The sequence below is a fragment of the Heterodontus francisci genome, chromosome 19 (genome assembly GCF_036365525.1).
Source record: "Heterodontus francisci isolate sHetFra1 chromosome 19, sHetFra1.hap1, whole genome shotgun sequence".
Taxonomy (NCBI): Eukaryota; Metazoa; Chordata; class Chondrichthyes; order Heterodontiformes; family Heterodontidae; genus Heterodontus; species Heterodontus francisci.
Genome location: NC_090389.1, coordinates 88,221,613 through 88,236,048, shown reverse-complemented (window position 1 = coordinate 88,236,048; position 14,436 = coordinate 88,221,613). Strand labels below are relative to the sequence as shown.

The 14,436-nt window shown below is 51.9% G+C and overlaps 1 protein-coding gene across 1 annotated transcript in view; it reads right to left on the bottom strand.

Annotated features, from left to right (window-relative positions):
- The window catches only part of LOC137380352 (uncharacterized), a 142,305-nt gene extending 129,403 nt beyond the window's left edge, over positions 1-12,902 (bottom strand). Inside the window, exons 1-3 of the mRNA XM_068052280.1 lie at positions 12,860-12,902; positions 8,072-8,220; positions 6,188-6,350 (exon numbers count right to left, since the gene is read on the bottom strand). Coding sequence (XP_067908381.1) covers positions 6,188-6,350; positions 8,072-8,220; positions 12,860-12,902 — 355 coding nt within the window. The remainder of the gene's footprint in view (positions 1-6,187; positions 6,351-8,071; positions 8,221-12,859) is intronic.
- Positions 12,903-14,436: the final 1,534 nt, after the last annotated feature.

The following is a 14,436-nucleotide window of genomic DNA, read 5'->3' as shown; positions in this document are numbered from 1 at the left end:
AGGACAAGGAGAGGAGAGGATAGGTGGCCGAGTGATGGAAGAGAGAGAACAGCTGCGAGGATGTTACAGTTCACTTGGTGGTTGGAGCACCTTCCTGCAGAGTCTACAGTTCAGTCTTCCAGTTAGGGGAGGGCTCTTCGCCCGGGTCGGCTAGAGCCGCCCGGTTCTCTCCCTTTTCTGCTGTTGTATAAAGATAGTCTTCAGCCGGGCAGCTCCAGCCGTCCCGAGCCACACAGTTGGGGGTGGGGAGGGAGCCCCTTTTGTGCAGGATGGCAGATAAACACAAGAGCAAACATAAGTGCTCCCTATAGAATTTGGCAGCCCCACCCCTGTATCTTCCGGTGCCTCCTCCCTCCCCCAACAGTCCAAACAACCAACAGTTCTCTGGTGCTCCAACACCCACCTCTCCAAAATGACTTGCTGGTCACCTTAGTCCTTGAAAAAATGCAACAGATCCACAGTAAATGCAGCTGTCTCCACTCGACAGTCACCTCTCTGTAGTAACTTCACTCTGCTGTCTCCTCTCCAGTTGCAGCAACACAGGTGCAGCTGCTCCCCCTGATTGCAGGCAAGAAGTGCTTCCCAAATTGCCCAGCCAATCCCAGTGCTGTACCTGTCCTGGGAGTGTTTGATGTACAGCCTGGAATACATATAAAGCTGCCTCTACACTGTCCTATCAATGTTCAATATGTCAGTGTGAATGTGTTCACAACCTCAGAACATCCCGAATTGTACGATAGCCAATTGAGTACTTTTAATTACTGTTGTAATGTAGGAAGTGCATAACCTATCTGCACACAAGCAGATCACAGAAACAGCAACGGAATGAAGGTGCGGTTAATCTGTTTATGAGTAATGATGGTTGAGGGATAAATATCGGTCATGGACACCAGGGAGAGTTCCCCTGCTTTTGTTGGAGTATGGCCATTTGATCTTTTGCAGAGGGCAGACAAGGCCTCGATTTAACGTTTCATCTGAAAAATGGCGCCTTCGACAGTGCTGCATTCCCTCAGTACTGCAGTGGGAATGTCAGTCTGGATTTGGTGCTGAAGTCACTGGAGCGGGACTTGTCGTATCATAGAAGGTTTACGGCACAGAAAGAGGCCACTTAGCCCATCGTGTCTGTGCCAGCCGAAAAACGATCCACCTATTCTCAAATTACCTTCCAGCATTTGGTCCGGAGCCCTGCAGATTACGACACTTGAGGGGCATATCCAGACTCCTTTTGAATGAGTTGAGGGTTTCTGTCTCAACCAGCCTTTCAGGCAGTGAGTTCCAGACCCCCAGCACACTCTGGATGAGAAGGATTTTCCTCATCTCCCCTCTAATTTCTCTACCAATCATTTTAAATCTATTCCCCCTAGTCACTGACCTCTCTGCTCAGGTGAATAGACCCTTCACCTCCACTCTATCCAAGTCCCTCACCATTTTGTACATTTCAATCAGATCCCCCCTCAGCCTTCTCTGTTCCAAGGAGAACAACCCCAGCCTATCCAATCTTTCCTCAGAGCTGCATTTCTCCAGTCCTGGCAACATCCTTGTAAATCTCCTCTGTACCCTCTCCAGTGCAATTACATCCTTTCTGTAATGAGGTGACCAGAACTGCACACAGTACTGAAGTTGTGGCCTAACCAATGAGTTATACAGTTCCAGCATAACCTCCCTGCTCTTGTATTCTATACCTTGGCTAATAAAGGAAAGGATTCCATATGCCTTCTTAACCACCTTATCGACCTGTCCTGCCACCTTCAGGGATCTGTGGACATTCACTCCAAGGTCCCTCACTTCCTCTACACTTCTCAGTATTTTCTCATTAATCGTGTATTCTTTTGCCTTGTTTGACCTCCCCAAATGCATCACCTCACACTTCTCCAGGTTGAATTCCATTTGGCAATTTTCTGCCCAGCTGACCAGACCATCACTATCTTCCTGGAGCCTACAGCTATCCTCCTCGCTATCTACCACACAGCCACTCTTTACATAAGAACATAAGAACTAGGAGCAGGAGTAGGCCATTAGGCCCTTCGAGCATGCTCCGCCATTCATTATGATCATGGCTGATCATCCAACTCAGTAACCTGTTCCCACTTTCGCCCCAGACTCTTTGATCCCTTTCGATCCAAGAGCTATATCTGACTTCTCCTTGAAAACATACAATGTTTTGGCCTCAACTGCTTTCTGTGGTAGTGAATTCCACAGGCTCACCACTCTCTGGGTGAAGAAATTTCTCCTCATCTCAGTTCTGAAAGGTTTACCCCGTATCCTTAGACTATGACCCCAGATTCTGGACTCCTCCACCATTGGGAACATCCTTCCTTCATCTACCCTGTCAAGTCCTGTTAGAATTTTATAGGTTTCTATGAGATCCCCCCTCACTCTTCTGAACTCCAGCGAATATAATCCTAACCGACTCAATCTCTCCTCATACGTCAGTCTCGCCATCCCAGGAATCAGGCTGGTAAACCTTCGTTGCACTCCCTCTAGAGCAAGAACATCCTTCCTCAGATAAGGAGACCAAAACTGCACACAATATTCCAGGTGCGGCCTCACCAAGGCCCTGTATAATTGCAGCAAGATATCCCTGCTTCTGTACTCACAGCTCTAGCGACCCGGGTTCAATTCTGGGTACTGCCTGTGCGGAGTTTGCAAGTTCTCCCTGTGACCGCGTGGGTTTCCTCCGGGTGCTCCGGTTTCCTCCCACATGCCAAAGACTTGCGAGTTAATAGGTAAAATTGGCCACTGTAAAAAATTTGCCCCTAATGTAGGTAGGTGATAGGAGTATTGAGGGAAGGTGGGGATGTGAGAGGGAAAATGGGATTAATGTAGGATTAGTATAAATGGGTGGTTGATGGTCGGCGCGGACTCAGTGGGCCGAAAGGCCTGTTTCGGTGCTGTATCTCTCTATGACTCTATGACTCTACTCGAATCCTCTCGCTATGAAGGCCAACACACCATTTGCCTTTTTTACCGCCTGTAGCACCTGCATGCTTACGTTCAGCGACTGGTGTACGAGAACACCCAGGTCTCGCTGCATATTCCCCTCTCTCAATTTATAGCCATTCAGATAATAATCTGCCTTCCTGTTTTTGCTACCAAAGTGGATAACCTCACATTTATCCACATTATACTGCATCTGCCATGTATTTGCCCACTCACTCAACCTGTCCAAATCACCCTGAAGCCTCTCTGCATCCTCCTCACAACTCACCCTCCCACCCAGTTTTGTGTCATCTGCAAATTTGGAGATATTAAATTTATTCCCTCATCTAAATCATTTATATTGTGAATAGCTGGGGTCCTAGCACCGATCCCTGCGGTACCCCACTAGTCACTGCCTGCCATTCGGAAAAAGACCCATTTATTCCTACTCTTTGTTTCCTGTCTGCCAACTAATTTTCTATCCATCGCAATACACTACCCCCAATCCCATGCGCTTTAATTTTACACACTAATCTCTTATGTGGAACTTTGTAGAAAGCCTTCTGAAAGTCCAAATAAACCACATCCACTGGCTCCCCCTCATCAACTCTACTAATTACATCCTCGAAGAATTCTAGTAGATTTGTCAAGCATGATTTCCCTTTCGTAAATCCATGCTGACTCTGCCCGATTCTACCACTGTTCTCCAAGTGCTCTGCTATAACATCTTTGACAATGGACTCTAGAATTTTCCCCACTACCGATGTCAGGCTGACTGGTCTATAATTCCCTGCTTTCTCTCTACCTCCCTTTTTAAATAGTGGGGTTACATTAGCTACCCTCCAATCTGTAGGAACTGTTCCAGAGTCGATAGAATCTTGAAAGATGACCACCAATGCATCCACTATTTCTAGGGCCACTTCCTTAAGTACTCTGGGATGCATACCATCAGGCCCTGGGGATTTATCGGCCTTCAATCCCATCAATTTCCCAACACCATTTCTCTACTAATACTGATTTCCTTCAGTTTCTCTCTCTCACTAAACTCTGTGTTCCCCAACATTTCTGGTATGTTATTTGTGTCCTCAATTTGTGAAGACAGAACCAAAGTATGCATTTAGTTGGTCAGCCATTTCTTTATTCCCCATAATAAATTCCCCTGTTTCTGACTGTAAGGGACCTACATTTGTCTTCACCAATCTTTTTCTCTTTACATACCTATAGAAATTTTTACAGTCAGTTTTTATGTTGCCCGCAAGCTTGCTCTCGTACTCTATTTTCCCCTTCTTAATCAATCCCTTGGTCCTCCTTTGCTGAATTCTAAACTGCTCCCAATCCTCAGGTCTGTTGTTTTTTCTGGCAAATTTATATGCCTCTTCCTTGGATCAAATGCTATCTCTAATTTCCCTTGTAAGCCATGGTTTGGCTACCTTTCCCGTTTTACTTTTGCGCCAGACAGGGATAAACAATTGTTGCAGTTCATCCATGCGCTCTTTAAATTTTTGCCATTGCCTTTCCACCGTCATCCCTTTAAGTAACGTTTCCCAATCCATCAGAGCCAACTCGCGCCTCATAGCTTCATAGTTTCCTTTACTAAGATTCAGGACCCTAGTCTCAGAATCAGCTACATCACTCTCCAGCTTGATGAAGAATTCTATCCTATTATGGTCGCTCATCCCCAAGGGGTCTCGCACCATTAGATTGTCAATCTCATCTCGCACTCAACTTCACTTTCCTGCCCGTTCTTCATAACCTTTCAACCCATTATCAATTAAAAATCTGTCTACTTCCTCCTTAAATTTACTCAATGTCCCGGCATCCACCTCACTCTGGGGGTTGTGAATTCCACAGATTCATGACCTTTTGAGAAAAGTAATTTCTCCTCATTTCTGTTTTAAATCCACTACCCGTTATCCTAAAACTATGACCTCTCGTTCTAGATTGCCCCACAAGAGGAAACATCCTCTCTGTGTCTACTTTGTCAATCCCCTTAATCATCTTATATACCTCAATTAGATCTCCTCTCATTCTTCTAAACTCCAGAGAGTAAAGGCCTAACCTGCTCAATCTCTCTTTATAAAACAAGCCCCTCATTTCTGGAATCAATCTAGTGAACCTCCTCTGAACTGCCTCCAATGCAACTACATCCCTCCTCAAGTAAGCGGACCAAAACTGTACGCAATACTCCAGGTGCAGTCTCACTAATACCTTGTACAGTTGTAGCAACACTTCCCTACTTTTATACTCCATTCCTTTAGCAATAAATGCCAAAATTCCATTTGCCTTCCTTATCACCTGCTGTACCTGCAAACTAGTTTTCTGTGATTCATGCACGAGGACACCCAGATCCCTCTGCACCAAAGCAGTCTGAAGTTTCTCTCCATTTAGATAATAATTTGCCTTTCTATTCTTCTGAACAAAATGGATAACCTCACACTTATCCATGTTAAAATCCATCTGCCAAATTTTGGCCCATTTATCTAGTCTATCCATATCCATTTGTAGATTCCTTATTTCTTTATTGCATCTTACTGTCCCACCTATTTTAGTGTCATCTGCAAATTTGGCTATAGTACCTTCTATCCCTGCATCCAAGTCATTAATATAGATTGTAAATAGTTGGGGCCCGAGGACCGAACCCTGTGGCACCCCACTAGTTGCATCTTGCCAACCAGAAAAAGACCCATTTATCCCGACTCTCTGTTTTCTGTTGGTTAGCCAATCCTCTATCCAAGCTAATAAATTGCCCCTAACCCCATGTGATCTTACCTTATGTATTAACCTTTTGTGCGGCACCTTATCAAATGCCTTCTGGAGTTCCAGATATACTACATCTACAGGATCCCCATTATCTACTTTGCTTGTTACATCTTCAAAGAACTCTAGCAAATTAGTCAAACACGATTTACCCTTCATAAAACCATACTGACTCTGATGGATTGCGTTTTGACTTTCTAAATGACTTGAACCCACAACTTGCTGACTCGGAGTGAGAATGAGACTGAGCAAGGGCTGATCTCCTGCCAGTGTCCGAGTAACTTCAGACCTGACGTGTGGTGAGTGGAACACGCTCGGGAGGAACAGGTGACTTTGGGCTTATGGTTCCCAAAGCTCTCCCCCACTGGGGGTTTCCCCCACCTCCTGTCTGGGTCTGTTGTAGACTCATTGATAGAGATTGGTCGCTGTGATTGATAATGGAGTTGTTGACCATTGTATCATGTGACTCCCAGGATGGTAGATGGCATCTGTTCACATAGGCAGTTCCTACCTCTTCTCATTAGCTCCACACTGTTCGCTACAGACAAACTCATCTCAACAGGAGGCTGCAATCTGAGTACAGAGATGGTCGCTCGGCTGATGTGCAGCTGCTTCCTCATATCTTCAACGGATGTTGTTACACTTTCCTCTGCCATGCTGTCCTCTGTAGGTTGCTGCAACAAACCAAAACAGGCAGGGAAGAGGTTCATCAATCAATAAATAATTCCCACAATTTGTGCTCCTTTAATAATGGCACAAAAAGGAGGAGGGAAGAAAGGAAGGAGGAGGGAAGAAAGGAAGGAGGAAAACAGGGAAAGAAACAAGAACTTGCATTTCTCTGGTGCCTTTCCCGACCTCAGGATGTTCCAATACACTTTGTAGCCAATGAAGTACTTTTTGAAGTGTAGTCACTGCTGTAATGTAGGAAAAGCACAGCAAGATCCCACAGAAAAGCAATGAGATAAATCACTGGATTTCAAACAGGGGTCCATGGGCTCCTGGGGATTCGGAGAGACTTTCTAGGGCATCCGCACAATGACTGAGCAGTGGCCAGAGGTGAGCTTGGTGAAAGGTGGGAGGAGAGAGGGCAGGCTGTCTCACATCAGATGGGAATAAGCATGGAGGAGCACTGAGAGCAGCTAAACCCACAGTTACCAGGGCTGGCGGTGGTAGCGAGAGGTGAGTTCAGCCTTGTTCAAGAGAGGGGAGTTTTAAAATTAACCCCGTCCTGTGCAGTGAAATGCAGGCTCGTCCACTCTCACTGATAGTTAAGTCAATACCTATTTTCTTAAAAAACATTATTAAAACACTCTTTACACATAGCAATTTCATATTGAGTATTTTCTGGGACTGTTTTTTAAATGGGGATCTGCTATTGTTAATCTATTTGAAAAGGGGTCCTTCACCCAAAAATGTTTAAGATTCACCAAGATAAATGAACTGATTACCTCTGTCAGTGATGTTGATTGTGGGACTAAGATTGGCCAGGACAACGGGAGAACACCCCTGCTCTTTGAAATAGCAGCCGTGAGATCTTGTACATCCACCTGAGAGGGTAAATGGGCCCTCAGTTTAACATCTCATCTGAAAGAAGGCACTGCCGACAGTGCAGCACGCCCTCAGTACTGACCCTCCGACAGTGCAGCACTCCCTCAGTACTGACTCTCTGACAGTGCAGCGCTCCCTCAGTACTGACTCTATGATAGTGCAGCACTCCCTCAGTACTGACTCTCTGACAGTGCAGCACTCCCTCAGTACTGACTCTATGATAGTGCAGCACTCCCTCAGTACTGACCCTCTGACAGTGCAGCACTCTCTCAGTAGTGACCCTCCGACAGTGCAGCACTCTCTCAGTACTGACCCTATGACAGTGCAGCACTCCCTCAGTACTGACCCTCCGACAGTGCAGCACTCCCTCAGTACTGACCCTCTGACAGTGCAGCACTCTCTCAGTAGTGACCCTCCGACAGTGCAGCACTCTCTCAGTACTGACCCTATGACAATACAGCACTCTCTCAGTACTGACCCTCCGACAGTGCAGCACTCCCTCAGTACTGACCCTCTGACAGTGCAGCACTCCCTCAGTACTGACCCTCTGACAGTGCAGGATTCCCTTGGTACGCAGGACAGCTACAGCACCAGTTCGATAGACACTAAAACTCCAACTGCTGTGCTTTAACAAATTATCCCGAATTCAACAAAGGCGATCAGTGGCAAATGCTGTCTCTTGTCGGCAGCCAAAGGTTAGATGGGGTCAACCAAGAAAGGAAAGCCACACAGATGCTACACAGACAGGCCCTCACCACCCATTCAGGGCTGGAGAGTTGAGCTGTGCACCCAGTATGCTTGATGGTGAGACTGCAATGGACACTCAACCCATTTCCCTTATACTCACCTCGCTCTCTGGCACTGACTCTGCTCTTGTCCCCATTCGTAAGGGTGTGCTTGTGGCTGTGTCCCCCAGCTCCAGCAGTGACAACTTGGAACTGACATACCGCAGCAACCTCGTGCTTTCGTCACCTGGCTTTATGATTGACCTACAACCTGTGAGACAATGCAGAGTGTTAATGAACTGTGTGTGACAGACTCAACCCGACACGTCGCCCTCCTGTTCCTCAACATCTCTTATGAGCAATAAATTTTGTGCACTCCCAGCGGAGGGACAGCACAACAAGGCAATGGAAAATAGATACAGAGTAAAGCTCCCTCCACACGATCCCCATCAAACACTCCCAGTGCAGGTACAGCACAGGGTTAGATACAGAGTAAAGCTCCCTCTACACTATCCCCATCAAACACTCCCAGTGCAGGTACAGCACGGGGTTAGATACAGAGTAAAGCTCCCTCTACACTATCCCCATCAAACACTCCCAGTGCAGGTACAGCACGGGGTTAGATACAGAGTAAAGCTCCCTCTACACTATCCCCATCAAACTCTCCCAGTGCAGGTACAGCACGGGGTTAGATACAGAGTAAAGCTCCCTCTACACTGTCCTATCAAACACTCCCAGGACAGGTACAGCACTGGAATTGGCTGGGCAATTTGGAACACTTCCTGCCAGCAATCAGGGGGAGCAGCTGCACCTGAGCTGCAGCAACTGCAGAGCGGAGATTGGAGAAAGGTGAATACATAGTGGAGAGAAACCATCAAGGAAGGCTGCAATTGTTTTGGAGAGGTGGGTGTCAGGGCACCTGAAAGACTCTTAAGTTTGAACTGTTTGGGGGAGGGAGAAGAGGCCGGAAGACTCAGGGCTGGGGCTGCCAAATCCAGTAGGGGCCCCTGTATTTGTATTGGTGCTTGCACACAGGGAGCTCCCTCCCCACCCCAACTGCCTGCTTGGGACAGCTGGAGTTGCCCGGGTGAGGACTTTCTTGTTAAAATCAGAAGAGGAGAGTACCGGGCGGCTCCAGCCGTCCCGGGCGAAGAAGCCTCCCCCAACTGGAAGACAACAAACAGTTTTGGACTAATTTTGATAAAGGTGCTCCAACTGGCAGTTGGATCAAACATCCTTTTCAGCCTTTCTCTCCCTTCCTCCACTCAGTCGCCTAAGTCACCTATCCTCCCCTTTTCCTTTACCATCCTACCCCTATCCTCCTCTACTCCCACTCCACTTTGTTTACAGTTTGCTTTTTTTAAATTGTGTAAATTTGTTTTGTTTCCTGGGGGTGGACGTGGCTCTTAGACCCTGTGGCAAGCCCTCCTTCGCCGGCGGCAGGGCCTTCCCGTACATATGCTGCTGCAGCTGCTGCAGCTGCACCTGTTGCCCCGTCACCGTTTGCTTTATTAACATCGAAGCATGGGGTCAAGAGCTACGTCCACCCAAACATGACTATAGAGGCATGCGTGAAAGCAATGACCCCAGTCCCGCTCGGTCTTCGGGAGAACAGCCTCCGAGTGACCGTCCAAGTGGAAGGAAGGCGCGGAGGAGAAATAAACATCGAGAGGCGCGTCCCCTGGACACCGTAACACTACCCGAGTCTGAGCTCAGCACAAAGCCCAATCTCAGGAAGTCAACTTGCCCCAGGGCTGGGCTCAGGCCCAGGGTGAATAAAAAAAAAAGAGTGTGGAGGTGGAGGCCTCTGATGACATGGAGGTCTCTGAGCCTCCGCACCCAACTGGGAAAAAGAGGAGAAGGCACCCCTCCACTGAGGTAACAAGGGGCCCCTGAGGCGCAGGGTCCATCTGTTGGAGGGGAGCTGTCTCCTGTTTCGGGTCCCCAGGTTTCCCCTACCGCCACCACCAAGGCGACAAAGTCCAGACAGGAGCACCCTATTCCTCAGGATAGAGGGGAGGGGAAGGCCCTGGTACATGAGGCCCCTCCTGAAGGAATAAGTGGTGGGGGAGCCTGGGGACACCGCCCATTCTGCCACTGCTACTGGGTCGGGTGCCCTGAGTGAAGGGGAGGGCGAGGCCCGAGAGGGTCGGCCCTCCCAGCTGGAGTCCACCACCAACCAGGAGACACCCGACCCGGTTATAACCGAGAATGCTGCCCCATCTGCTGGGCCTGTGGGTGCTGGCGGAGCGGGAGATAGCCTCCTCCGCCTCCGGTCTCTGCTCTGGCTGGATTTCCGGAGCCAAGAACTTCTGTCTCCCCTGGACCGCTCATTGGCCTGGGGACGGAGGTGGAGGGGGGTCCTGAACCGCTGGTGCCTACAGGCTCCAGTTTCACAGTAGAACCCAGAGAGGACTCTTCCGCCATCGATCCTGGGGGTGGGATCGTGACGGAGGCGGGATCAGCTGGCGCGGCCGGAATGTCCGCCCCACAGTGTGTGGTGGATGTGTCGGCCGCTGGCGATGACGACCCGGAGGAGGATGGGGATTCGGTGTGGGGCACGAAGGATGACCTTGATTCCATCGCCAGTGAGGTGGTGGAGTCCCTCATGCCTCCCACCGAATCTCCTCTCATCCCCACGGCGGAACTCCGGGATTTCCTCGCGGTTTGCAGGGGCTGCCTCAATAAGGTTCAGCTGGCCCTCGACCGCTGGTCGAACCTGGCGCTGATCATACAGTCTGTCCGTGCCGCCCTGAAGATAACGGGCAAGCGCGCGGGCGTGAAACTGGTTGAGAGGCGCCGTTTTAATGTGTTCCTCAATGGGTTGCTGGGGGAGTGGAAGGCCAGGTACACTTCCAGTCCCTCCTCACAGTGAGGTGTTGGTGACGGGTTTTAAGTATCTTTGACATGAAGATAACCATAGCCAGCCTCAACATCAACGGCAGCAGGGGGTCTCACCGCAGATTTCACAATCTCTCAGTCCTCAGGGAAGGGAGATACGCGGTGAGCTTTCTGCAGGAAACCCACACCATTCCGGGAGACGAAGCCACCTGGCTCCTGGAGTGGCAGGGTGGGGTCTACATGAGTCACCTCACCCCTATTTCTAGTGGGGTGGCTATCTTGTTGGCCCCGACTTTTCAGCCGGAGATCTTGGGGGTCAAGGAGCTAGTGCCGGGCCGCTTGCTCCACCTCGCCGTTCGCCTGGGTAGCGTGCCGCTCCACTTTGTGAACGTGTACGTGCCCAGGCCCAGCGCGTTGCAAGCATGCTTCTTTGAAGAAGTGTCCGCTCTCTTGAGCTCCATCGATAGCGGAGAGTGCATCATCCTCGGGGGGGATTTTAACTGCACCCTCAAGGTGGAGGATCGCTCCGGTCCCCAGCGAGGCCAAGCGTCGGTGGAGAAGTTGAGGGGGGTGATCCCTTAACTTGGTGGACGTCTGGCGGAATCTCCATCCCGACTCCAGTGCCTTCACATGGAGGTCTGGAGGAGGAGGGTCGCGAATCGACCGCCTCTACATTTCGCAGGCGTACGTCTCCCGCGTCTCGGCGGCCTCCATGCGGCTGGTGCCGTGCTCGGACCACCACCTGGTGTGGGCGGAGTTCACTCCGCTCCGCACGCAGGCAGGTTCCGCGTACTGGCACTTTAACAACCGGCTGCTGGAGGACGAGAGATTTCGGGACTCGTTCTGTCGATTCTGGGCCGACTGGAGAAGGAAGCAGGGGGGCTTCCCCTCCTTGAGGCTATGGTGGGATGTGGGCAAGACTCACATTCGCGTCTTCTGTCAGGAGTACGCGAAGGGGTCGACCAAGAGGCGGGAAGTCGAGATCGGGCGCCTTGAGAGGGAGGTGCTCGACTTGGAGTCCCGCCTCGGTCATGCCGTCGTGGACCTGGCCCTGTGGCAGGCGTACAAAGAGAATAAGGGCGCGTTGAGGGACCTGCAGCTCATAGGATCCCGAGGCGCGTACGTGAGGCCGCGGATCCAGATCCTGGAAGATTTTTACCGCGCCTCACCCTTCTTCTACTCGCTGGATAAATGGCGGGGGGTCCATAAGCAGCTCATCGAGCTGCTGGCCGACGACGGATCCTCCATCACGGATCCGGAGGGAATGGGCATCCTGGTCCGGACTTATTACAGTGCGTTGTTCTCTCCGGATCTGTCCAGCGAGGACGCGCGCAGAGTTTTGTGGGAGGACCTGCCACAGGTCAGCCCGGAGGCCGCCGAAGGATTGGAGGCTCCGCTCACGTTGGCGGAGCTGACTGGCGCCCTCCACCAGCTCTCAAGGGGCAAATCCCCAGGGCTGGATGGGTTGACTGTGGAGTTCCTCAGGGCGTTCTGGGATGTCCTGGGGGACGATTAAGCGCGGGTCCTGGGGGAAAGCCTGGCGACCGGGGAGATGCCCCTCTCGTGGCGCAGGGCGGTCATCGTCCTGCTGCCGAAGAGGGGCGATTTCCGCCTGCTTAAAAACTGGCGTCCGGTCTCCCTCTTCAGCAAGGATTATAAGATCTTTGCTCGGGCTATGTCTACCCGCCTGGGCTCCATGCTGGCCCACATGATCCACCCCGACCAGTCCTACACGGTCCCGGGCCGGTCCATCCAGGATAACATCCACCTGGTCCGGGACCAGATCCATCTTTCCCAGAGGATTGGTCAGTCGGTTGCCTTTCTCTCCCTCGATCAGGAGAAGGCGTTCGACAGGGTGGATCTCGAATACCTTTTCAGGACTCTGCGCGCTTTCGGATTCGGGCCGCATTTCGTGGCCCGGGTCCGACTTTTATACGCCGCCGCAGAGTGTCTCGTCAAAGTTAACAGGTCCTTGACGGCGCCCCTTCACTTTGGGAGAGGAGTGCGTCAGGGATGCCCCATGTCCGGCCAATTGTATACCATCTGCGTGGAGCCCTTCCTGTGCGTACTTCGCAGAAGGTTGACGGGATTGGCTCTGCGCGAGCCGGCCATGCGGGTCGTCCTCTCGGCTTACGCTGACGACATGCTCCTCGCGGTCACAGATCCACTTGACTTGCGGAGGATGCGCGACTGCCAGCAGACCTTTTCTGCCACGTCCTCCACGAGGATCAATTGAGAGAAATGTTCCGGACTCCTGGTGGGTCAGTGGCGGGTGGACTCCCTGCCGTAGGAGATGACACCTTTTGCGTGGAGCACCCCGCACATCCTCTATCTGGGAGTCCACCTTCGCCCCGCTGAGGAAGCTTGGCCGGCAAACTGGCAGGAGTTGGAGGCGAAAGTCACCGCTCGGCTGGGGCGCTGGACAGGACTGCTCTGAGTGCTTTCCTACAGGGGCCGAGCGTTGGTCATAAACCAACTGGTGGCCTCCGTGTTGTGGTACCGGTTGGTCACTTTGGCCCCGCCCCCTGCATTTGCCAACAAGATCCAGAAGAAACTCGTCGATTTCTTCTGGGGCAAGAGGAAACACTGGGTCTCTGCCGCGGTCCTGAGTCTCCCGATTGAGGAGGGCGGCCAGTCACTGGTGTTCGTCCGCACCCAGGCTGCGACACTCTGCCTTCGGACCCTGCAGAGATACCTGTATGTCGAGCGTCCTCCCAGATGGTGTGCGCTGGCGACGTATTTTTTCCACCAGTGTCACTGCCTTCAAGACGACACGCAGCTCCCGGTGGAGTCCGTTAGTCGCGCCTCTCTGAGGGAGTTGCCTGTCTTTTACCGGGATCTATTCCGAGTCTGGAACATGGTCGCCTCCAGTCAGGGCGCTCCTCCGCCGGCGGAGGAGAGCGCCTCGGCTGTCCGGGCGGCCAACTCTGGGGACGGACCAGCGGGCAGAGGAGTAGCCGAAGCCCCCGGGACGCCCCTCACTGCGGGTGGCGAGGGCGCTAGGGAGAGCGGAGCGATCCCGGCCCAGCTGATCTCCGCTCGGCCAGAACTGCTCATCGGACCCAGGCCCCGAAACCCTCCTCGGGAGCCGGTCCCGCACAACCCGAGCCGCCTCTCGGAAATGCCCTCCGTGCCATTCCAAACAGTGCGTAGGGGTTTCCTGTACGGGCTGCTCCTGCACACTCTCCACTTCCTCGCCCTCGTCAGCCAGCCGGACACGCCCTGGCGGTCCGCCTTGCCATCTGGTGGCGAGGCAAAAGCCTGATGGAGGTCTCTCGATGCGGGAGTCTTCCCCCTTTACATCAGGGACCTGGGGTGGAGGGTGTTGCACAGAGCAGTCCTGTGCAATAAACTTTTAAGTAGGTTCACGGACTCCCAGGCCGCCTGTACTTTCTGCGGCCTGGACGAGTCCGTGTTCCATGTATATATGGAGTGTGCGAGGTTGCAGCCCCTCTTTGAGTATTTGAAGGGGCTGCTCCTCAGGTTTTGGCTGCACTTCAGTCCCACGCTCCTGATCTTTGGGCACCCGGTGCAGAGGGGCGTGGGCCGGGAGGAGGCTCTCCTCGTCGGTCTGCTCCTGGGCCTGGCCAAGGTGGCAATTCACAGGTCCAGGCTGCGGGCCGTCGGGGGGTCCGTCCTCCCCGAT